This window comes from Tetrao urogallus (assembly GCF_951394365.1).
Source record: "Tetrao urogallus genome assembly, chromosome: 26".
Lineage (NCBI taxonomy): Eukaryota > Metazoa > Chordata > Aves > Galliformes > Phasianidae > Tetrao > Tetrao urogallus.
In genome coordinates this window covers 4309838-4334219 of record NC_136839.1, presented here as the reverse complement: position 1 = coordinate 4334219, position 24382 = coordinate 4309838, and the positions used below count along the sequence as shown (strand labels likewise).

Sequence of the window (24382 nt, the reverse complement as noted above, 5' to 3'; positions counted from 1 at the left end):
GCAGATGCGAGGGAGCTACTGGACTGTACGTTTCAGTCGTATGGAGCTGCTGGAGCAGTGCACCCTGAAAACTGTTTCCTGGCACACGTAGTTAGAAGGTATCGGATGCTGTAATCTGCATGGATTCACCATGGAGAAGTCATGGTTGGATCAAGCTGATATGTGTCTGCAGTGAAACAGAAAGCCTGGTGGACAGGGAAGAGAACAGGATATATTCTTGCTGGAGTTCAGTAAGGCTTCTGGAACTGTCCTCAATAAGATGGCCATAGTGAGGCTGTTGAAGAATAGTGAACAGTGTTCTGAATGAGGCCTTCTCTGCCTCGTGAAAAAACAGCTCTGTTGGAGAGGCATGTGTCCTCTCGTCAAACAAGTGAAACCTGGTAGATGCCAGAACTGTCAGATGGCTGGGGATGTTTGTGGAACGGATGTGATCAAAAAGGCCATCACCACAAAAGATCTCCCATACTAAGTACTTCCCTGCCCTGCGGGCATGGAGGGAGCTGGGATGCGCTCCAAGAGTACCAAGAGAATACCTTGAGATGCCAAGCTACTGAAGAGACTTTCCTGACACTTGGCAATTCTGAATCTGATTTTGGATGGGCTATGAGCCACCCATTTGGCACCCTGTGTGTGCTGTCTGCCGACCTGAGCACCATGGGGGGATCCTCCGCGCATAGAGTAACTCCATTCCTAGAGGAGACGGAGCAAGGCGCTGACAAGAAAACCAGCACAGCCATCTACTCTAGAGGAGTGGCCAGATTCCATGGGACTTTTGGTGAAAGAACAAGGCTCGGGAAGGAAATGTTGTTCCACAAAAAAGCTTATGGCATGGGTAGACCGATGACCAAGAAACTGCCACGGGAGTGCATGATGGCCAGTGAACATTCGATCGTGTTCCTAGAACAGTGTGCAAAGGCCTTTGCAAGCAGCAGAACTGCCCACCTGCCTTTCGAGGGAATGAGCAGCCTGAGGGACAGGCAGGGAGGGAGAAGGACCAAATGGGAATGCAGGCAACAAAGGCTCTGGGTGTCTTGAAAGGGGCTGCACTGGTAGGAGCACATGCCTTCCTTGCTGATAAGGTGGTTACAAATAAGTCATGACATTTCCCCTGAGACACGTACTGTGCCTGTAGCACAGAATGCCTCGGGCACTTGGGATGCATCTGTCACCCCTAGTGACGTGTTTCTGCAAGGAAACTCCTTGTGCCTGTCATCCTGGAACTTGAAAGGTGTCCGCGCAGCCAATTTGTGAAGGTCGGAAAGAAGGAAATGAAATGTCAGGGTTGACAGAAACAAAAACCCAACCTGTGCCATTAGGAGGGAGAATTTACATTTGAGGTGAGTCTTGTGGAAAATTACAGTGTGCGTAAAGAGACGGTGGGCCTGGGGCACTGCTGGAGTGGTATAAAAGCGGGCCCAACTCCTCTCTCAGTCATTCGCTCCTCTTGCCTCCATCTCCCAGGGAACGAGGTGAGTGCAAAGCCCTTTCACAACCTCTTCTTCTTTGGGGATTTCTCTGGACATACAAGTGTCTCCACGTAATGTTGCGTTTTGGGAAAGCAGCCTACTGTGCTATGGGGAATGGGGCAGCACGTGCGAGCTGGAGAGATGCTGGGTCTTGCACGAGCTGTGCTACGGGCTAGGCATGAACTCGGTAGCGATTGGCTGTACCATTGGAGCTTTAGGGAAGAACTGGAAAACAGATTTCCTTACACAGCCTCCATACCCCCAGCCAGCACAGTGCCTCGGCTCTCTCCTGCTGGGATGGCGGGATGCTCCTGTCTCTCTTCTGTGTCCTCCTGACCCTCTGTGCCAACAGGTGCCCCTCCAGACACAAGACATGTCCTGCTACGACCAGTGCCTGCCACGCCTGCCCTGCCAGCCCTGCGGCCCCACCCCTCTGGGCAGCAGCTGCAACGAGCCCTGCGTCAGGCAGTGCCAGGACTCCAACGTCTTCATCCAGCCCTCTCCCGTGGTGGTGACCCTGCCCGGACCCATCCTCAGCTCCTTCCCGCAGAACACCGCCGTGGGATCCTCCACCTCCGCTGCCGTTGGCAGCATCCTCAGCTCTGAGGGCGTGCCCATCTCCTCTGGAGGCTTTGGCCTCTCTGGCATTGGCAGCCGCTTCGGTGGCAGGCGGTGCTTCCCCTGCTAAAGCTGCTGGCAGCGGCCCTGGAGAAAGACCTCCCAGGACCCAGAATTTATTCACAGATCTGCACTGGACCATCAGGATCTTGTTTTCGTAGGCTACAAGCAATGCTAACACTCTTGCAAATGAACAGATCCACCATGGACGCTCCGGAAGCATTGTCCATGTTTGCCTTTCCCCTCTTCCACTCTCTCCTTTGCCTCCTGATGCCTTGTTTGTCACTTACGCCCCTCTGGTCTGTCAACCCCAGGAATCAAGCTCGGGGAGGACAGGATGGCCCTTCTTCCTCTGCCGAAAAGGCAGACGGACAGCAGGTGGGACGTCCACCATGGCCACACAGTGCCGACTCTGTCCCTGCTTATTCCTGAATGTTGGCCACCCCTTGGAGCAATTTTGTTCCCCTCTTTTCTCTCAATAAAATTGTGCCGCATCTCAGTCTGTGCCTCTGCATCATCACTCTACTCTGCAAACACTCCAGGTGACAGCAGGACATCATCAGCTGCTCTGGAGACTTCCGAGATCGTGTGAGGCACGTGGCGACCCTTTCCCCACCAGGACTAAGCTGGAAAACAGTGAGCAGTTGGCTCCCATGGGAGAGAACTGCCACTACCACTTGACAAAAGCGTCCACAAGTCCCACACTTTCCCTGGCCTTCAGGTCAAGCTTTGCTGCCTCTCTGCCACAGAATCATAGAATCACAGAATGGCTTGGGTCACAAGGATCCACACAGATCAGCGCGTTCTGCAGCCCTGCCCCAGGCAGGGCCACCAACCTCCAGATCTGGGACTAGAACAGGTTGCCCATGGGCCCATCCAACCTGGTCTTGAGCACCTCCAGGAATGGAGCATCCTCTGGCAACCTGTTACAGCACCTCATCACTCTCTCGGAAAGAGAGAACTGCCCCCTGACATCCAATGAAAGCCTTCCCTCCTTGAGCTTATAACTACTCCCCCTTTTCCTATCACAGTCTACCCTTGTAAAAAGGTGATTCCCCTCCTGTTCATAATTCCCCTTTTTAAATACTGGAAGACTGCAATGAGGTCTTCTCACTGCCTTTTCCTCTTCAGGCTGAACAAGCCCAGCATCCTCAGCCTGTCTTGGAGTTGCTCCAGTCCTCTAATCATCTCTGGGGCCCTCCTCTGGGTCCTCTCCAACAGCTCCACACCTTTCCTGTATTGGGAGCCCCAGCATTGGACACAGGTCTCCACGTGGGGTCTTACGAGGGCGGAGTAGAGAGGAACAACCATCTCACCATCCATGCTGGCCACCCCTCTTCTGATGGAGTCTAGGATACCATTGGCCTTCCAAGCTGCAAGAGCACACTCATGGTTCATGTTTACATTTTCATCCACCGGGACACCCACGACCTTCTCCACAGGGCTACTCTCAAAGAGTTCTTCTCCCACTCTCTACACGTATTTGGGGTTACCCTGACCCACACGCAAGACCTTGCACTCTGCTGTGTTGAACCTCATTATGTTCACACGGGCAACCTGCTGAGTTTGTCAAAATCCCTCTGCATGGCTTCCCTTCCTTCTATCACGTCAGCTACACCACTCAGCTTTGTGTCATTGGCAAACTTGCTGAGGGTACTCTCGAGCCCATCGTCAAGGTCATCGATGAAGATGTTGAGGAGTGCCAGAACCAACACAGGCCCCTGGGGAACACTGCTCATAATCAGCCTCCCCCTGGATATAGTGCCATTCACCACACCCCTCTGTCTTTGGCCTACCAACCAATTACCTTACCCACTGAATAGTCCACCCCACAAGACCGTATCTCTCCCATTCAGACACAAGGATATGGAGGGGGGACCACGTCAAAGGCCTTGCCCAAACCCACGTAGATGGCATTGGCCACTCTCCCTTTCTTCACCAATGACATCACTCCATCACAGAAGGCCATCAGAATGGTCAGACAAAACCTTCTTCCGGCAAAGCCATGATGGCTATCTGCCATCACCCACTCATCCCTCATGTGCCTTCTTCATGTTCACGTCTTCTAGGAGGATCTGTTCCATGATCTTCCCAGGCACAGCGGTGAGACTCACCGGCCTTTAGTTCCTCGGGTCCTCCTTCCTCCCGTTCTTGTGAGTCAGAGTCTTGGACACTTTCCTCAGCAACCTTCTGTGGGGAATCTGCTTTAGCAAGGGGCTTGGAACGGATGATTTCCAGATGTAGTACCAACCCCTGAAAATCTGTGAATCTCTGACCGATATCATACCACTGCATCTTGCAGAGCATTGCAGGCACAGCATCAAGGTTCTCTCCAATCTCAGATCAAAGCCCGTATGCTGGGGGATGGCAAGCAGTGGGGAGGAGGCTTCAACAGGGCAGCTGACGCCAAAAGATCCAAGGCCAATTCCAGGCCATGGCACATTACACTGAGCAAGAAAGGCTGAGCAAAGAGAAGGAGGACAGGAGAGTCTTCTTGCAAAAACATCTGCCCTCTCCTACCACTCCTAAGGAATTGGATGCCGTGCATCCCCAGACATGCCTGAATATCACTTCCTGGTGGGAAGAAGAACATACCTGTTTTCTCTCTCTTTGCTTACTTCTAAGAGTAAGCCTCTGCTTGCTTCCCCATTTCGCTTGCCTTTAATTATCTTCATCTTATCTCAACCCCTGAGCCTTCTCTTCCCATTCAGGTTTCTCACTCCCCTATTTCTTTCAGGACGGCGAGTGAGAGAGTGGTCCCATCAACCTCTGTTGGCTATCAGTCAGAAACCACCACAATGGACAGAAGACTATGATAGGACAGCACATCAGGGGATGGCCCAAATTGACCCTTGGGATATTGCATGACACATCAAATTGTGCACAGCAATTAAACCGGGGAGAGTAATTCCCAAAGGAGCCACTCCTCAGAAGTGGGCTGTACTGCTAGGATCTGACAAGTGGCCGTCTTCACACCCCTTCCTTTCCCGCTTTAGTTTTTCCTTCGCTTCTTACCCTGTACTTATTTTGACACGTGAGTTCTTCTCATTTCTCCTACTCCTATTCCTATTGTAATCTCTATATCACCGACAGTGAGGAGCGACCGAGACTCTGGCGGGTTCTTTTTTGCATATGTGGGACGTTGCACTGGCTTATGGGGCCATTCGGGAGCTCTCCAACGAAGTGCAGTGTCCAGCAGCAAAGGCTGCAGAGGGACTGGCAGCCAAGGAAAGGGACCTGCAGAATAGTCACAGGACACAGCTGGCCACCATCACACAGGTTCTGTCAAAGCCCTGGTTGGCTGCTGGCTTGATGCCATCCAGACTTCACTCCACGTACAACTTTCGTACTCTCAGAGCTGTCACGGACTTAACTAGATCAATCTATGCCCGTGACAAGGCAGGCAGTAGGCCTTTCAGCCCCTGGGTTCAAGTGAACATTCCTGAGTTATCTTACCAATTGCTCAGATCAGCAGTCAGAACCACTTCCCAGAATGGCTACAGAGAAACATCTCTCCCCAGAGACATCATGGCACAGGCTCCAGAGGAGAACGGATAACAACACGGGCAATGATTAGGATGCAGTCAAATTTATTGAGGCAAAAGAGAGAAACGATGCCACACATTCAGGAAGCACCACAAACACATGACAGCCCGCAATGCATGAATCTAATGGGTGAACTGCCATCCATCCATCCATCCATCCATCCATCCGCCCTTTCCACAGCGGGAGAAGGGCCATCCTGTCCTCCCTACGCTGGTATTGTGGGTCTGACTGTCCAGAGGAGCAGATGGTGATCACTAATGGCACAGGAAGGAAATGAGAGAGAGAAAAGGGGGAAGGAAGGAAGACATGGATCACATTTGCAGTGCAATCGAACTAGCTCCATTGCTTGGTCTCAAGTCCCACAAAGACTTTGTGCATCCTGGGGATCTTCCTCCAGGGCCATCAGCAACAGATTTAGCAGGGGAAGAACCGCCTGCCACCGAAGCGGCTGCCAATGCCAGAGAGGCCAAAGCCTCCAGAGGAGATGGGCACGCCCTCAGAGCTGAGGATGCTGCCAACGGCAGCGGAGGTGGAGGATCCCACGGCGGTGTTCTGCGGGAAGGAGCTGAGGATGGGTCCGGGCAGGGTCACCACCACGGGAGAGGGCTGGATGAAGACGTTGGAGTCCTGGCACTGCCTGACGCAGGGCTCGTTGCAGCTGCTGCCCAGAGGGGTGGGGCCGCAGGGCTGGCAGGGCAGGCGTGGCAGGCACTGGTCGTAGCAGGACATGTCTTGTGTCTGGAGGGGCACCTGTTGGCACAGAGGGTCAGGAGGACACAGAAGAGAGACAGGAGCATCCCGCCATCCCAGCAGGAGAGAGCCGAGGCACTGTGCTGGCTGGGGGTATGGAGGCTGTGTAAGGAAATCTGTTTTCCAGTTCTTCCCTAAAGCTCCAATGGTACAGCCAATCGCTACCGAGTTCATGCCTAGCCCGTAGCACAGCTCGTGCAAGACCCAGCATCTCTCCAGCTCGCACGTGCTGCCCCATTCCCCATAGCACAGTAGGCTGCTTTCCCAAAACGCAACATTACGTGGAGACACTTGTATGTCCAGAGAAATCCCCAAAGAAGAAGAGGTTGTGAAAGGGCTTTGCACTCACCTCGTTCCCTGGGAGATGGAGGCAAGAGGAGCGAATGACTGAGAGAGGAGTTGGGCCCGCTTTTATACCACTCCAGCAGTGCCCCAGGCCCACCGTCTCTTTACACACACTGTAATTTTCCACAAGACTCACCTCAAATGTAAATTCACCTCCTAATGGCATAGGTTGGGCTTTTGTTTCTGTCAACTCTGACATTTCATTTCCTTCTTTCCAACCTTCATACACTGGCTGCACAGACACCTTTCAAGTTCCAGGTTGACAGGCACAAGGAGTTTCTTTGCAGAAACACGTCACTAGGCGTGAAAGGTGCATCCCAAGTGCATTGTTCATGTGCCAGGAAAGGATTCTCAAGATGCACTGCTCCATCAGGTCCATAGGACTGAGGCCTATACTCCTGCAGCTCCTTTGCTCCTTCTTGTTGATCTTCTTAAACAGTAGTGACGTGACCTTTCCTCCAGTCTTTGGGACACTTCTCCCAATCACCAACGTTTGATTCGTATTTTTGTGTTTGTGTTTGGCCAAGATTTTTTTGTCTCCTCATGCAGGCCTCCCTACACTTACCTTATGAACTCTTTTTTTTGATGCGTCTCTCCTGAGTTTCCAGGAGGTTATCCTTGTGTATTAACCAGCTTCCATGGGCTTCTCTTTCTTCTGGGGTCTTACGATAATCTACCCTCTAGTTTCTTGAAATGGCCTCTTTCAGCTCTCCAGAAGTCCACAATTGTGATATTGTTGTGACCACTTTGCTGCCTTTAGGATATTCATCGCTACCATCTCATGGACACTGATGCCAATGCTTCCTTTCACATTCACCATGACACCATCCTTTTCAGTGAGGATGGGGTGCAATACAGCACTTCTCCTCAGAGCTTCTCTGTCATTTAGGGAAGGAAGCTCCACAGAAAAGAAATCTCCTAGTTTGTTTATATCCTGCTGAGTTGCTCCTCCTGCAGATACCATGATGGCTGGAGGTTTTGATCTTGCTGCACAATGACTAGTGACTGTCAGATTAAAGGGAGAGGGAGTAGAATGAACCATGTTGCATATCCGTAAAGGAAGAGAAGACGTAGGTGCATGACTGCAGATTGTAGTGCTTTGAGAAGTTGGTTCTATTCTTATTAAGGGAGTTACCAACCATTCCTCCTCCAGAAACTCCCAAGCCATGCCCTGTCCACTGACTGAACACACCTGCTCCTTCACTCTCTGCTCCTATTCTGTTGATTGTGATGTTGTTGTACTGGAGTAATCCTTAGATCACTCACACAGCACTTGAAGGAAGTTATCTTGACATAGTAGACATGTCAAAAATGAGGAAATGAAATTGCAGAGTTGAGGGAGACAAAACCACAACCTGCACCATTAGGAAGGATTATTTGCATTTGAGGTGAGTCTCATGGAAAATTACTACCTGAGTGGAGCGATTATGGGCCTGAGGCAGTGGAGGAACAGTATAAAAGTATATTCATCTCCTCATTCCCTCATCCATTCCTTGCTTCCATCTCTCTGTGAACAAGGTGAGTCCAAATCCCTTCCACCACCCCCTCATCTTCTGGGATTTCTCTATGCATGCAAGTGCCTTCATCGTAGGCAGGGCATAGGCAGACAGCTGTTGCACATTGGGCAGTACCGTTGGTATCAAAGGGAAGTAAAAAAACATGAGGTTCCTTACATGGCATTCATTTCCTCAGCGAGCACAGTGCCTCGGCTCTCTCCTGCTGGGATGGCGGGATGCTCCTGTCTCTCTTCTGTGTCCTCCTGACCCTCTGTGCCAACAGGTGCCCCTCCAGACACAAGACATGTCCTGCTACGACCAGTGCCTGCCACGCCTGCCCTGCCAGCCCTGCGGCCCCACCCCTCTGGGCAGCAGCTGCAACGAGCCCTGCGTCAGGCAGTGCCAGGACTCCAACGTCTTCATCCAGCCCTCTCCCGTGGTGGTGACCCTGCCCGGACCCATCCTCAGCTCCTTCCCGCAGAACACCGCCGTGGGATCCTCCACCTCCGCTGCCGTTGGCAGCATCCTCAGCTCTGAGGGCGTGCCCATCTCCTCTGGAGGCTTTGGCCTCTCTGGCATTGGCAGCCGCTTCAGTGGCAGGCAGTGCTTCCCCTGCTAAAGCTGCTGGCCATGGCCCTGGAGAAAGACTCCAGGGACCCAGGAGTTTGAAGCAGAACTGAGACAGAGCATTGGCGTTCAGCCTGCACTCTCAAAAGACATGGTCCATTTCTGCCTTTCCCACTCCCTTTTTTCCTCCTTGTACCATTGCTGCTCACCATTGTGGTCCCCTGGACAGTCTGTCCCACAAAGCCAGCATAGGGAGGATCTGATCGGATGGCCTTCTGTGGAAAGGGCAGACGGACAGCTGGCAACGTGTCCACTGTGATCATGCAGCGCAGACTATCAACTGTCCCTAATGCTTTCTGCACCAGAGTCTTTCCTCCCCATGATCTCATTTCCCTCCTTTGCTTCATTAAATTTTTGCTGCATCCTAGCCTTTGCCTCTGTGTTATCCTTCCTTGGTGGACACTCCAGGTTCCAGCTGCCAGTAGGAAAGCAGTTGCTCTATCAATGTCAGTGGGTATGTTGGTCACGCCAGAACCATTCCACTTTTCCAGAGGGTGGGCAGAGTGAGACATTGTACTGTGGGTCCCCTTGGGAAAGCACTACCACTCCCATATGCAGATGTTGTTCAACAGTCCCACAGTGTCTCTCGCTTTCAGTCCCATCTTTGCTGCCTCTCTGTTCTGATGTGTCCTCTCAGACACAATGTACATCTTGCTTGGTCACTGCTGGCCTTGATTAAGCAGTCAGTTCTGCTGGATGCACCAGAGGTTTGCAGACCCACATTCATTTGGGGAGGGGAGGAAATGGAATTTGTCTTCCTCCAGATGCTGTTCTGCTTTTCAGGTACACATGGTTTGGTTCTCTTGTCAAAGAACCTGGAAGTGTTCATGAATTCTCTTAAATTCACAACTACACATAACACTGATTCGGGGGCAACCTCGTCACTATCCCTATGTTTGGAGAGCAGTACATGCTATTTAACATTTAGGGCTTGTCAGTATACACTGCCAGCAAGGGAGGAGCTGCTTTTCCTTCTGTTTGTCTATTCTTCAAGAAAAAAGAAGATGTCTAGATAAATCAATTCAAGTTAACACTGGCTAGCACAGGTCTCAGATAGCAAAAAAGACTTTTTCAAGTATGCCAACAGCAAGAATATGCTGAAGAAAAACACTGTACAGATACTTGTTGCATACAGTCACCTAACATGTAAGGATGAGGAAAAGACAGAGGCATTTAATGCTTTTTTTATTGTCTCAATTTTTAATAGCAGTGACAGACCTTGGGCTGCCCAGACCTCAGAGTTAGAGCACTATGATTGGAGGAGCAATGACTTCCCATCTGTGCTCACCAGAATTGCAAGGAAGCAGTCACATCAGCTCAACATTTGTAAGCCAATGGATCCTGACATGCTTTACCCTAGAGTACTGAAGGAATTAGCAGATGTTACAGCTGAATCCCTCTCAACAATTTATCAAAGGTTGTAGGAGTCTGGGGAGGTCTCTCATGACAGGAAGCCAATTCATGACCCAAGAAAAGATGCAGACCTGTAAAAGACGCAAGAAAATGCAGACCTCTCACTCCAACCTCAGGCTCTAGAAAAGTCATAGAAAAGATTATCCTGAGGGTTACTGAATGACAGTTAAAGAACAAATTTATTATCAAACACAGTCAATATGGGTTCACAAATATACAAACTTCAAATATACATGCTTCTGAAAAGCAATGAGGAGAATAAGGTGTGACTGCGAAGCGAGTGATATTTTTTTCTGCAAAATAGCTCTTATAAAAGCCTAGTTAAGAGATATGATCATTTTTTTTTAGTTGAATATCTGATTGTAACTCCATAATTTCCATTTGAAAACTCACAGGTAATTTATTCATTAAGTCAACTGAAAAGAGTCGCAAATATACCCAAAATTTGATGATATTCGTTTTGCAGTCTTGAAACCTGCTCTCAAACTCCTTTATCAAAATGGAAAGCAAGGTTGCATATTTTCACTGTTCACAGGACTGTGTTTAGCTAGTGCATCAAAATGCATACAATTATTTGCTTTATCTTGAGTTAGCTCTGCTCTCTGCCCTCCTCATGTCACAGTTTCAGTCCAGACAGCACTGACAGAATGTGGGAACAACACAAAGCTACAGCAGGGAAGGTTCAGACTGGACATTAGAAAAAAAAAAATTATGACAGGGTGGTCAAACACTGGAACTGGCTTTCTAGAGAGGTTGTTGATGCTCCAGATTCGTCAGCGTTCAAGAGGCATTTGGATAATGCCTTCAGTAACACGCTTTAACTTTTGGATACTCCTGAAGCGGTCAAGTAGTTGGACTGGATGATTGCTGAATGTCCCATCCAAATGAACTCTTTTATTCTAAATATGAGAACAAGAAGGGGGCAAGGCAAGGCTCACTGTTGCCCAGGATGAGTTTTGCAGAAGTCAAGCATGCTCTGTCATGAATGACCTGGGACCCTGAAGAAAGGTTCCTGTCATTTCTCCCAGTTGCTATGAGAAGGGAGCAAATGGTTGTTGAAGAAATGGTTGATTCAGGTTCTGCTTAAGATTCTGCAGCTTAGGACAGGCATACAAGTAATCTATCAATGATTCCCTCTTCTGGTATATTTTCCTCCCCTAAAGGAAATTAGCAGACTAGAGGCTAGTTCCTTTTCCTAAAACATACGAGTCTCTTCATTCAAAGTCAGTCCTACAAGGAGAGAACACTTGAAGAACTGTGAGTTGCAAGCATACATTGCCCTTGGTGGATAGAAGTAGAGACAGAATGAAGAACGCGGAGAAAAAAAGAGAACATTTTTAGCTCTACAGGAAATAGTTACAAAAATGTTATTTAGAGGGAGAGTCTAAATGACATTTGTTTTCATTGCAGAAAATTGCCAGGGCTCCAGAGGCCCATCTGTAGCCTCATGCTATGATGTTCTTGACCTGTTTTTACCAAGAAACTTTGCCATAGAGCTATACACAAACCTACTCATGATTATGATATACACTGAGCATTCCAAAGTGCAGCAAACTCTTTTCAGGTGTGTGTTCTTGCAGGGAGGACTGCAGAGAGAACCAGAGACCATGCTGCAGTGTAAAACAGACCCCTCTTGAATTTTCAGCTTTCTCTCCCTCACCTCTGGGCACACTGCTGGCTTTTGTTCAGGCAGCTGTCATCTAACGTCCCCAGATCCTCTTCAGCCACTGCCTCAAGCCTGTAGCACTGCAAAGGAATTAGCAACCAAAGTGCAGGACCTGGCACTTGGTCCTGTTGAAGCTCACTCCATTGGCTTCAGACCATCACCCCAGCCTATCCAGATCCCTCTGTAGGGCCTTCCTACCCTCAGGCAGATCAACACTTCCTCCCAGCTTGGTGTCATCTGCAAACTTACAGATAGGGTATGCTTAAGTCCTCTCATCCAGATAATCAATTAAGGTACTAAACAGAGTTAGCCCTTATACTAACCCCTAGGGATCATTAGTAGTGACAGTAGTGACCAGTTGCCAGCTGGATTTAACTCCATTCTCCACTACTCTCTGGGCCTGGCCCTCCATCCAGTTCTTTACCCAGCAAATAGTACATCTGCCCAAGCAGCTTCTCTGGGAGAATACTGTGGGAAACAGTGCCAAACTATTTACTAAAGTCTAAGCAAATTACAGTGACAGCCTTTCCCTCATCACCTAGGCTTAGAAAGAGACGAGGATAGTCAAGCATAATGCATTTCCTCTACTTTCTCCATTCTTTGTTTTTTGGTATGTGGACTCATTAAGTATGTATGTAGCTTTTCTTCATTAGCTGCTGTTGTGCTATGCACACGTATTTTTTTATTCTGAAGTGAAATCATACCTGAACTAGGACTATTTGCTAACACACCTGGAGCAGATTGGAGATTCGATGCTTTTTTTCCTTCTAGTTCTTTAAACACGTACTGTGAAAACTGTGGAATATTCTACAAACTTCTCTAAACACAACAAAAATTCTATGAATAGCTAATAACTGTTAACTACATTAAATATGGGCACAAGTCTGCAAATGCCATCTGGTGAGAAAGAAAATAGCTGTTGAAATTGTGGGCATGCCCATGCTCCTTCCCTGATTTTATGTTTATTAACATTAAAGGCTTCAGAATTTTGACCTGGAGAGGCATCACACAAGTTGGTGACATCCGCAGACTTGCTGAAGTTGTATTCAACCACACCATCGATGTAATTGATGAAGATATCAAAGAGCATCTGTCCCTTTACTGACCCCTGAGGGACATCATTTGTCACTGATCTCTATCTGGATATTGAACCATTGATTTCTGCTCTCTAGGCACGATCTTGCAACCAGATCTTCATCCCATGAACCTGTCAAATCAATATCTTTCCAAATTAGAGAGAAGGATGTTATGGGGGACCACGTCAAAGGTCTTGCTGAAGTTTAAACAGGTGACACCAGTCTTTCTTTCCTTGACTACTGATAGTTACAAGATCATAAAAAGCCACAAGGTTGGTCAGGCAAGACCTGTCCTTGGTGAAGTCATGCTGGTTCTTCTGTATCACTTCCCTCTCTTCTGTGTGCCTTAGCACAAATGCCAAGAGCATCTGCTCTATGATCCCTCCCCCAGTACAGAGATGAGGCTGACAGGTCAGCAGTTCCCTGGGTCATTACTCTTCCTAAAAATGGATATGATATTGCCTTTCTTCCACTAGGGATTTCACCTGACCGCCAGGACTTTTCAAATATCATTGACAGTAGCTTGGCTACTATGCTGGCCAGTTCTCTCAGGGATACATCTCATCAGGCCCCATAGACTTGTGGATGCTCAGCTTTCTCAGGTGGTTACAAACCTGAACTTTGCTCACAGCAGGAGGGACATCGCTGCCCCAGTTCCTACCTTCCAAACCACCCATTAGCAAAGGCTGTCTGTAGAGCAGCCACTAGCAAAAATTGAGACAAAAAAGTTGAGTGCCTCAGCTATCTCCTTATCTGTTGTTACCAGCCTGCCTGTATTTCTCCCTAGGTGCAGAACACCCTCCTACACTTTCCTTTTCCAGTTAATGTACCTACAGAAGCTTTTCTTATTCTTTCTGCCTCTTGCCGTGTTCAGGTCCAGCTAAGCCTCCTGACCCTATCCATATGTACCTCCCACAATACCCACCCCCACTTCCACTGCCTGTGCATTTCCTTTTTGTTCTCTACTTTGATCAGTAGGTTCTGGTTCAGTCATGCCGATCTCTTACCTTCAATACCTTGAATTAATTGCCTACAACTCAATTTATTGAGATCACCGCAGATGCGCAGAGGGCAGTGTTGCCAGGAGACACCGCGCATGCGCACAGAGAAGAGGTTGCTAGGAGACACCGCGCATGCGCACGGGGTAGCGGGGCAGCACGGCGGGTGTTTTCCAGCCGAGGCGCCGAGGAGAGGCGTTGCTCTTCGACTCCGCTCCGCTTTTCTCTCGACGCCCTGAGGGCCTTCCCGGCCCGGTACCGCAGCCCTTCCCCACTATGGATGCAGAGGATGACTTGGGTGAGGCTCGAGGCGGGGTCGGTGGGTGGCAGGGGAAGGCGGTCCCTCGGCGCTGCGGGCTGGGCCCGGTCTGGCCTACCCCGCCCTGCTCCCCTGCCCCTCCTCCTCCCGTCCCGAATTCTAAAGCAGAGAAAGCCAGACGGGAGCTGGGCACGCTGTGAGCTGGCAGGGGGTGTTGCAGGCTGGTTCTGTCTTTGTGTAACCGAGCTGATGCTGTGAATCGAGCAGAGGGAAATCTGCAGCTTCTGTAGTGTTTTCCAGATGTTTTGTGTGCATGAGCTGCGTTTGCTGCTGCAGGTAATTCAGAGTGTTTGGGGTGCTGACGTTCTGATGGGGGAAGGTTGCTTTTCCTACATCAGCAGGAGCCTAAAAGCAGAGCCTCAGTATCTTGCTGGGATTGGTAACACTGGTATCTGGTGGCCCGCCTTTTGCCTTGCCTGGGCCGCATATACATAGCTTGCACTGAAAGTATTGCCTCTTATTTATTTCTGTGGAAACTACGGTGGCTACAGAGAGCTGTTTAATAGTGCACATTCACAGTTATATTTAAAAAAAAAAAAAAACTAATTTTTGACATAATCAGTGCCATTAACAGTGGATTTTTGCCAGTAAAGAACACAGTGCATGTGTGCTCCTCAAAAATCTGTGCCATCAGAGGTGACGTGCTCTTACTGCCACCATTGCTTTCAATGTAAAGAATCACGTTATCAATTGCGTCACTTGTATCAGAAGTAGTGTTGCCAGCAAGAGTAGAGAGGTAAGCAATTATTCCTCTATCTTCAGCTCTGGTGAGGCAGCACCTCAAGTACTGTGCTCTGTTCTGGCCCCTCACTACAAGAATCACATTGAGGCCCTGGAGCGTGTCCAGAGAAAGGCAGCAGAACTTTGAGGGGGCTGGAGCACAAGTGTTGTGTGGAGCGGCTCAGGGAGCTGGGATTGTTTAGTCTAGAGAAAAACTTCCTGAAAGGAGGTTACGGTGAGGTGGGGGTTGGTGTCTTCTCCCACATAACTAGCAGTAGGATAGAGGGAATGGTCTCAAGTTGCAGCTGGCAAGATTCAGGTTGGACATAAGGAAAAATTTCTTCTCTGAAAAAGTGGTCAGGCGCTGGAATGGGCTGCCCAGGGAGGTGGTGGAGTCACCACCCCTGGAGCTGTTGAAGAAACATCAGATTTTGTACTAAGGGACATGACTTAGTGGGAAAATATCGGTGTTAGGTGGCCAGTTGAACTAGATGATCTTGGAAATCTTTTCCAGCCCTGGTGATTCTGTGGTTCAATGGAATGTACCACCCATCACCTCGCTGTGCTCACATCCACTGTTTGGTCTCCTTTAATGTTCAGTGAGTGTGTGTGAATGTCGGTGGGTGCCATTTTTTTTTTGCGTGGAGGAGCTCAATTCCACATCTTTGCTTCATGCACATGTCAGAGCTGGGTGCCATTTTGTTAGCTTGTGCCTCTCTGCCATCTGCCACATGGCAACGAATGTAATGGATATTGGTGGGAAGGTGCAGTCTCTGCTGCTGCGAGTTAGACGTGCCTGCTGTGGGCACAAGAGCAAGGCCAGTGTGTTAATTAGAAACTTAGTCAGCAGCCAGTTATTTTTGTAAACAATTTCTTGACCAAACACAGCAACTGACCTACTTAGCACATCACCTTTTGGCCAGCTAGCACCTCCCAATGGAACCCCACAACTAACAACGACTCCCTTGCAAGACTGCCATGTTAACGCAGCATGCATGATGTGAGATTTTAATATGTGTGGCAATGCTCAGAACAGGTGGGCGCTTTGAATTGTATTCAGCATGTCTGAATACTCACACAATCTTTGTGCTTCAGCTCCTGTGTATGCACATTAGGTGGAGCAACCCATGTTCACCCAGCACTGCAGTAAAGTAATGTTGGCTTTCTAACCTGACATTCAGGTTGGTGACATTCAATTTCCAGATTTTGGTGAAACCTCCTGACCTCACAGCACTTCAGGTGATGCCATTATGGACCTTTCTCATCATCAGTGCCCAAAACAGGTCCGAAACTCCTGGAAGGAGAGTGTGTCCCAGCCCTGAAAGCTTTGCAGAAAGCAGGTGGCAAAATGGAGCAGGAAGGTGGGAGAGGGCACAGCAGGGTTGCACACCATGCTGTTCTGGTGAGTGAGTGGCAGCTGCAAACAAAAGCCATGTTTTTACACCCTGCTCTCTCTGTGTCAGGAAGGAGGACTCATTTTTTACTGCCAAATTAAATTAGTGTCCTGCTGCTTCCTGTCACCACTTTGATGGGGTCAAAACCACTCACCTCACTGCTTTGTATTGCAACTGAAATGTAAATGGTTACTGGGATGTACAGACTAGTGGAAAGATACTTTTGCAACATGAGGCACCTTTTTAAAAAAAAAAAAAAAAATTCTCTGTTTTTTCATCTGCAGGATGGGAGTGCAGCCCAGTGACAGAGCAGGTCTCTGAAGTTGTAGGACAAACAGTCCTCAAGGTGTGGGTGTATGTATGGAAGATGTCTGTATGTATGGATGTCTATATGTATGGAAGATGTTATAGGGATCATGAGCTTCCCAGTGACACAGGCATGCTTTGTTCTGTGATGGGTTCCCTACCCTGATATTATGAGACAGTTAATACATACAGCAATTCTTAGGTGGGCACTTCATGGAAATTGTTGAATATTCACACATGTTGTGTATATAATCTGTGTGCTTAGCTGCTGGGTTTGCATCTGGGTAGCGCAGCCCCCAGTTCACGTGTAATGGAGAATGCCTGCTTCCTAATACCATGTTGGTCTTAAGGAGTTTTATTCCGACAGATCTTGTCCAGTGACAGAGCCGAGGTGCATCCCAGTAGCTCGTTGCTGACCAGGGCAGCATTGTGGTTTCCATGCTTTTGTGCCCCAGAGCCTTTGCTTGCTGCAGTCTTTGGATTAATAACTGCATCTTTTTACCTGGCCAGGCCAGCTCTGTGACTTTTGTGGTTGCAGTTTGATGTAGTAGTAAAGGCTCCCTTTCTTCTCCATCGTGTACTCATTCTTGCTTTCTTTTTTGTGCTGATAATGCCCATGTAAACCTAATGAGATTCAAGAACACCAGGAGTAAGGTGCTGGGCTGGGGCAATCCCAGGTGTGTATATGGACTGGGAGACCTCCTTGCAAGCAGCCCTGCAAAGAAGGACTTGGGGATGCTGGTAGCTGAAAAAAGCTTAATATGAGCCAGCAGTGTGCACTTGCAGCCCAGAATGCCAACAGTACCCTGAGCTGCACTGGCAGGTGGCAGCTGGGTGAGGGAGGTGATTGTCCCCCTCTACTCAGCTCTTGTGAGACCCCATATGCAGTACTGCTTCCAGACCTGTGGCCAGCAGCACAGGAATGATGTGGAGCTTTTGGAGAGGGTCCAAAGAAGGGCCATGAGGATACACAGGGCTGGAGCACCTATCCTGTGAAGACAGGCTGAGGGAGCTGGTCTGGGAGAAGAGAAGGCTGAAGGGAGACCTTCCAGCATTTAAAGGGGGATTATACACAGGAGGGAAATCAACTTTTTCTATGGATAGGTAGTAAAAGGACAAGGGGAAATTGTTTTAAACTAAAGGAGGGGAGATTCAGATGAGGTATCTGGGAAGTTTTACATGGAGTGTGGTAAGGTGCTGGAACAGACTGCCCAGAGAAGGTGTGGATGCTCCATCCCTGGAGATGTTTAAGCCAGGCTGGATGGGGCCCTAGGCAACCTGATGTGGTGATTGGCAACCAGCCTGCAGCAGAGGGGTTGGAACTAGATGTTCTTTGAGGTCGCTTCCAACCCAAGCCATTCTTTAATTCCAGTGAAAGCTGAACCTGTACAAAGCTTGTCAGAGCATCTTAATAATGAAGTCTTTGATTTTCAGCATTTCTAGTAACCCTTAAGTAAATGGTTAATGGCAGTGAGGTGCTGACAGCAGCAGTGTTGCACAGCTGGAGTGCGAAGAAGGATTAGGTTCTTCTTTCCTAGTGGCTCAGAACATGAAGTCAGCTCAGTGTGACTTGGGAAAAGCATCTCGATGAGTTGCCAGCCTGTGGGCTGTGACAGCTCCCTGACCTGGCTCTTGAGACAGCTGAACACCAATTGTGTGAGAGAAGAGGATGTGATGGCAGGAGAGAGGCTCAGCAGCAGCAGCCGATGCTTAGATCTATTTAAGGTATTTTGTAGTCTGTCTTAAGTGCACCAAAAGGCTGTGCACAAAGGCAGAAGTGAGGAAAGAAATCTAATCTGGCCTCCTGTGAGTGCACAACAAACACCCCCACAGGTAGCAACAGGTAGTGGGGCAACCTGTGCCTCCTCCTGGATGCTGCTCTTTTCCTCACTGAGGATATGGGAACGTTTATATGACATCTGTGTATGCACTTCTTCTGCTTCCATGTTCATTGCCTGTATTTCTAGGTGTTTTGATAACTCCTTAGCTCCTAAATAATTGCTTGATTTGGAAGAAGTTTCACTTGAAAGCTTCATGCATCCTGCTGCTTCCTCAGAAATTAAACTAAATTGTCTGGCGTCCTTCCTCCAGCCAATCTAGCTGTTCATTAAAAAAGACTTGGCTGAGAAGTTCCTGAGGGCCCTGGTGGGTGTATCATCATCCCAGAGATTCCCACTTAAGATAGCTGGAGAAGTACTGTGTCTCATTAATTTTGAGTACCTGTGGTTACCCGTCTAATGTGGTATCTTAAGGAGCTGCTATTCACTGTACTGCTGACCTCTTTTTTTTCTTTTTTTTGACGCCCCAAACTTGTAAATTGATTTGTTTAATTATACAAAACAGGCGACTGCCTTAACGAGTTTCAAAGAAAGAATGACTCTTCTAACTTCCTGAGATGACATCCCTGATGTGGTGGTGTGTTTTTTCCACTTCACTCTATTAGTGATGTTACATCCTGTCTTTCTTACTAGTTTGTTTTGTTTTTTTTCTCTCTCTGTTCTCCAAATCTTTTAGATGATCCAGAGAGATTAATACAGTGTCCATATGATAAACAACATCAAATCAGAGCCTGTCGTTTTCCCTATCATCTTGTAAAGTGCAGGAAGGTAAGCTGAATTGCTGAACACCAGATGGGGGTTGTGTGTGTGTATGAAAAGTATATATATAATAAAATACAAAGTTTTTATATAAAAAAGTGTGCATATTCTCACTCTTATTCTGTTGTCTGGATGACTCGAGTAAGTTCTTTACAAATGATCCCATTTAGTATTTACTTCATATATATATATATATAAAAATAATAAATAAATAAATAAAAGAAATTAAAAATATATATATATATATAAATAAAAAATAATAAATAAATAATAATAATTTTATTTATATAATAATATTATTATTATTTTATTACTCTTTTAGAAATAGCTTCAAGTACATTGACTCACCTAAAACCAGTGTGGCTCTTCATGGTCAGGTCAGGGAAGAATTCATGGTCTCTTTGAGATCAGATAAGTTTTCCCACGTGAAGTTCTAGAGAAAATTCAGGCTGAGTTATGTGCACCTAATCTGTCTCATCGGAATAGAAGTTGGATGTTGCAGTTTATTGAGTGATAGAAATGCTTCAGTACAACTTTCGTGTTTGATGTTGCTTAAAAGTATTTAATGTGCACATGTGCAGAACCTGGACATCCTGGCTTCAGCACATTTGGGAGAGAGTTTTGTTTGTTGGTTTTTTTTTTTTTTTTACCTCTCCATCTGTTATCTAGAATTTGAATACAAGTGGTGTAATTGGAAGCATTCCATCCTCTGTTCTCGTCTGTACCCTCAAGGGTTGTTTTATTTAACCTATCAAATGCTGCTATCTGAGTGTTGGTTTCTGCTGTTGTTTCTGTTGTTCCTCTACCAGTAAATTTACCAAATATATTTGTTTCAAAACAGTTTAGCAGTGCTGTGCCCTCCAGTGAAAATGCAGCTGTAGGTGAACGTTCTGTTCTCAGCATTTTGGGTAATCTTGTGTGGTGCCAGGAGCTGAACTTAATTCCTCTGGGTCCCTTCCAATTATGGATATTCTGTGATTCTATTAATACTTGTTTTGAAAGGATTAATGAATTTCTGTGGCTTTGTGCTGACTTGCTTTACAGTATCTGAATGGTTTAGATTTACCTAACATCTCCTTTCTGTTGTTTTTGAAATAGCTTCATCTGTGCCTTAAACCATGAGGCCACGTTGCCAGCGTTGCAGCAGATTGTAGGCTGTGTAGCTGAGGGTGTGTTTCATTTGAACCAACTCCTTTGTTTTTTTCTAATGAACTGTGTTTTAAATAAGTCTGTCAGACAGCTTCATCTTGCAGTTGTAGTAAGTATGGCCAATATTTTGCCATTCCTTGTTCAGTCTCTTTTAAAGCAACGTCACCAGTTACTGTAAAATCATAGAATGACTCAAATTGGAAGGGATTGTAAGGATCATGTAGTTCCAACCCGCCTGCCAGGCGCAGGGTTGCCACCCACCAGATCATTTTCTCTTGCTCATCTGTAGAAAACACAAGGAAAAGTGAACTTGGTTGATGTGGCGCGTGGTTTCTGTGTTCCCCTTTCCAGAGTCACCCTGAAGTTGCAAAGTTATTGGCCACGTGTCCCTTCAACGCTCGCCATCTTGTTCCTCGAGCCGACCTCGTCGATCACATAGCGAAGTGCCGGGACAAAGGGTTCATTGAGCATGATATAGGTAAGAGAGCTTTGGAGATGCAGGTTCACCTTAGGGACTGAAGGTCTCCTGTTTGTCCAGATAGTTCGCATGGTAAACAAAACTGGGAGTCATTTATTGGCTGTAGTTTTGCAAGGCACAGCAGCCTTCAGAAACCTGAGCCTTGCTTCAGTTTATTGGATAGGTTCATTGCAACACTGCAGGTGTGCAAGATGGGCCTTGCACGTAATTTGTTCCCAGGCTTTCTGAATAAAATGGTTGTATCCAAGACTGCATATTGACATACCACTGCCAGGAGCTGTGATGCTTTACTTACTAGAAGGACAGTACAGATTATCTCCTCCCATTGAGGATTGAGTACTGGTGCCACATGAAAAGTTGATTTGCATCAAATAGATGCTGTGAAAATCCCTGCAGTTGGGGCAACCTGAGTCATATATTCCCCCCAAGAGGTGGGTCTGCTCCTCTTCCAGGGTTTTCTGTTGTTGATTTGCTTTGTCTATCATACCATTCCTGTCTCCTACCCAGTGAAACAGCATGGGTGGGTCTGTCCCATATTATTTAGAGGGGCTTCCTGTGCTATATACAGTGTCTTTTCAGTTCTCTGCAGTGGCTTTTCAACTGCTGCCGCACTAAAGAGCAGATAGATTTCCACCTTCTGTAGAGTTGCTGTGAGGCTAATAGTCATGCCAGCATTCATGTTAACAGGTTTTCTCTCCACTTAAGCATTCCTGCTGCCAACTCCCAGGGAATGCAGCCATCTCCTGTTCTTTGAAAAAGCTATTTATGATTTCAGAGCAGTGTTTGGCTCCTGGGTGTGTCTAACCTGTTCAAATTACATGAAGTTTCCTCTAAAGCAAAGAACTGTTTTACAGTTTGATCCAAGTACTTAGCGCTTCTGAAGCAGAACAGAGTACAGGCACTGATTTTTTCTTTCTTCCTGAAGCACATTGTTCTTCTGGCTTCCAAAGAGATGAGGTGAATGCTGTAAGCACATGGCAGGCACCTCCATGTGATGAAGACTGGGAAACAGGTGGGGAACTTCTTCCTTCTGTGCTCTGCTGCCTTCTCCTGGGTTCTGTCCTCCATCTCTACACCATAAGTTCAGAGATGCCATTCACTTAGGTGCTGCATGTAAGACACTCTGCTTGTGCTCTGTACTGCTAAATGTCCATCTCTTGGCTTAGCAGGCTTTTCTTGGCATGGAGGCATGCCTGCTGTGATTGACGTGGAGGTACATTTCCAAACATCCACCTTTCCCATAAAAGCTATTCTACCTTCTCAGCAGGGATAAAAATGGGGACATGATAACTTTTATTTTCCTCAGTTAAATAACAGTGAAACAGACACTTCTCAATATCAACTACTGTTTCCTTTTGAACACGTCAAAATAATGATGAAGATGCTCAGATATCTTACTGGAGTTTCTTAGTGCTGAGCCTCATCATCTGTTTACTTTTGCAGAGTTGCTAGAGCAGCCAAATTCCCCTTTTATTTGGGGCATGACCAACTCTGGCATAAACAGGTAAGGAGTGCAAATTTCATAACTTACAACAGTGTTCTTTGTACAGAAAAATATTGCAACCTACTTCCAGTCCAGCCTTGATTGCTGGACATTTGCTGGCTTTGCTGATGTACAGACCCAGGGAAGAGGGGAAACATTAACAGTGAATGTTTTAATGCTGCTGGTTCATTGTTACCTTCTTCCTTTTGGCTGGCCCTTACAAGAGAAGGGCACTTTGAGGGGCTGGCAGCATGCAGTTCTGCTGGATATCTGGCCAGTGTATGAGAGATGAGCCAATATGTTGACTTGGAGATGTGGCCTGATGCCTCCCTTTGGAGGAGTTTGTTCAAACAGTTACTCCTCTCCTTTTGAACTAATTTTTAGCTAGCAATCCTTCATGACCACTTGTTGCTTTATATGTGGCAGATGTGCTGGCATAAGGGCCCTGTGTTAGCAGAAATCCCCTCCTGCCCTTTGTGAAGTGTAGTCACAGTATGGGTTTAGATGGAGGGCAGTTGTGCACTTGATGGAGCTGCCTTGCCAGGCGTCGCTGAGCCAACAGTAGATCACTATTACAGGCTGTGTATGAGGTGTGAAAGTGTGTTTTAAGATTTGTCTAAGCCAGTGTGCAGAAACAGTTTTCCAGCTGGCAGCCCTGCAGTTATATGTGGGCTGAAGCATGATGCAGTCCTCCTGTAAAAGGTTTAACAGTGTTGTCTAGCTTCACTCATTACAATCTCTGGAAGACTTTATAGTGTTTAGAGCATATATAGACATTCTAAATATCACCACTGTCAGGCAGCAGAGTACCATCTCCTTGTGTCCCTGTCCATCTGTTGTGTCCCTGCTCCATACTATAGTAAAGTGCATAAATTTGAGTAATTACATTAGTTAAGAACTAAATTCATTCAGTTGCAGTGTTACCTCTGGACAAAAGAATTACCTTCCTTCAAGTGTACGTGCGCCTGAGTCCTCCCCATATGCTGCATCATGGAAGGATTGTGAGTAGAGTGCATGTGGTTTGGGTGCTGTAACTTCTGTAACAGTGACAGTTTATGAAATTTCTGGCTGTAGCAGTGCTTTGTGGGAACTACATGGACAGGAGAGATACTATATAATATTCTTCTTGAGGTTTTCCTAAGGAATCTGATGTTTGGGTTATCTTCTGTATCTTTTCTCTGAAATAAAATATACAAATAATGTTCCATGTTCCTGACAGACTTCTTTAGAGTGGTGCCAATTTAAGTAGCCCTGCTACCCAGTCACTTCAGCCTCATCTCTAAACAAGTCAATCCTTGTTTCCTGCTTTGTGTAGCTGTGCTCACTGTCAGGCCTAGTGAGCTCAGAGTAGGGGTAAAACTGGGACTGCTTAAACCAGCACTGCTAGGGAGAAAAAATATCTAAGTGCATCTGGAGATGGGAGGAAGAGAGTTTCATGATGAAGTGACAGGTGCTGAAATCACAGAAGTCCTCTCAGGTGAAAAAAGTAAGAAGCAACAACATGGGGGTTTGTACATCGTGCTGAAATGTGGTACCTTGGGCTGATACTTCAAAACATGCTTATACATTTGCAAAAGAGGTGCATTCAGAGTTATGTGCTTAGGATGATCATGGTTTGGTGTTAGCTATAAGTGAGCAGATGTAGTTGTGCTGAGAGCAAGGAAATGCCCTGCATAAACCACAGCTTTGCATGAATCCAGGTCTTGGTGTAGAGGGAATGTGTGTAGACCCATTTCAATGGAAGCTGGGAACCACACAACAGAGGAATTTCCAGGTATTTCTGCTGTGCACCTTAAAGTACGCCCTGCACCTGCAAAGCAGCACCGTGTGTTCCTCTTTTCAGAGCTGTAGGTGTCTCAAATGGTTTATGTGGATGCTGTACTGGATTTCTGGGGAAATACTAGGCTTTTTGCTGAGGAGATACAGAAAATTTTT

General features: G+C 47.2%; 1 protein-coding gene and 3 pseudogenes across 4 annotated transcripts; 3 read left to right on the top strand and 1 right to left on the bottom strand.

Annotated features, from left to right (window-relative positions):
• The first annotated feature begins 840 nt into the window (after nt 1–840).
• On the top strand, nt 841–2154 carry LOC306955846 (feather keratin 1 pseudogene; annotated as a pseudogene). Its single transcript has 3 exons — nt 841–891; nt 1317–1469; nt 1819–2154. The product of its transcript is annotated as a feather keratin 1 pseudogene (transcript).
• Nucleotides 2155–6044: 3890 nt separating this feature from the next.
• On the bottom strand, nt 6045–6359 carry LOC306955917 (feather keratin 1 pseudogene; annotated as a pseudogene). Its single transcript has one exon. The product of its transcript is annotated as a feather keratin 1 pseudogene (transcript).
• Nucleotides 6360–8525: 2166 nt separating this feature from the next.
• On the top strand, nt 8526–8840 carry LOC306955780 (feather keratin 1 pseudogene; annotated as a pseudogene). The gene has a single exon. The product of its transcript is annotated as a feather keratin 1 pseudogene (transcript).
• A 5437-nt stretch (nt 8841–14277) lies between these two features.
• On the top strand, nt 14278–23565 carry LOC306955784 (gametocyte-specific factor 1-like; the record flags this gene model as incomplete). The annotated part of the gene is made up of 7 exons (XM_079547148.1): nt 14278–14299; nt 19255–19346; nt 20838–20964; nt 21890–21976; nt 22408–22468; nt 23360–23448; nt 23525–23565. 7 exons carry the CDS (start codon nt 14278–14280, stop codon nt 23563–23565), a joined length of 519 nt encoding a protein of 172 aa, XP_079403274.1.
• Between the last annotated feature and the right edge of the window lie 817 nt (nt 23566–24382).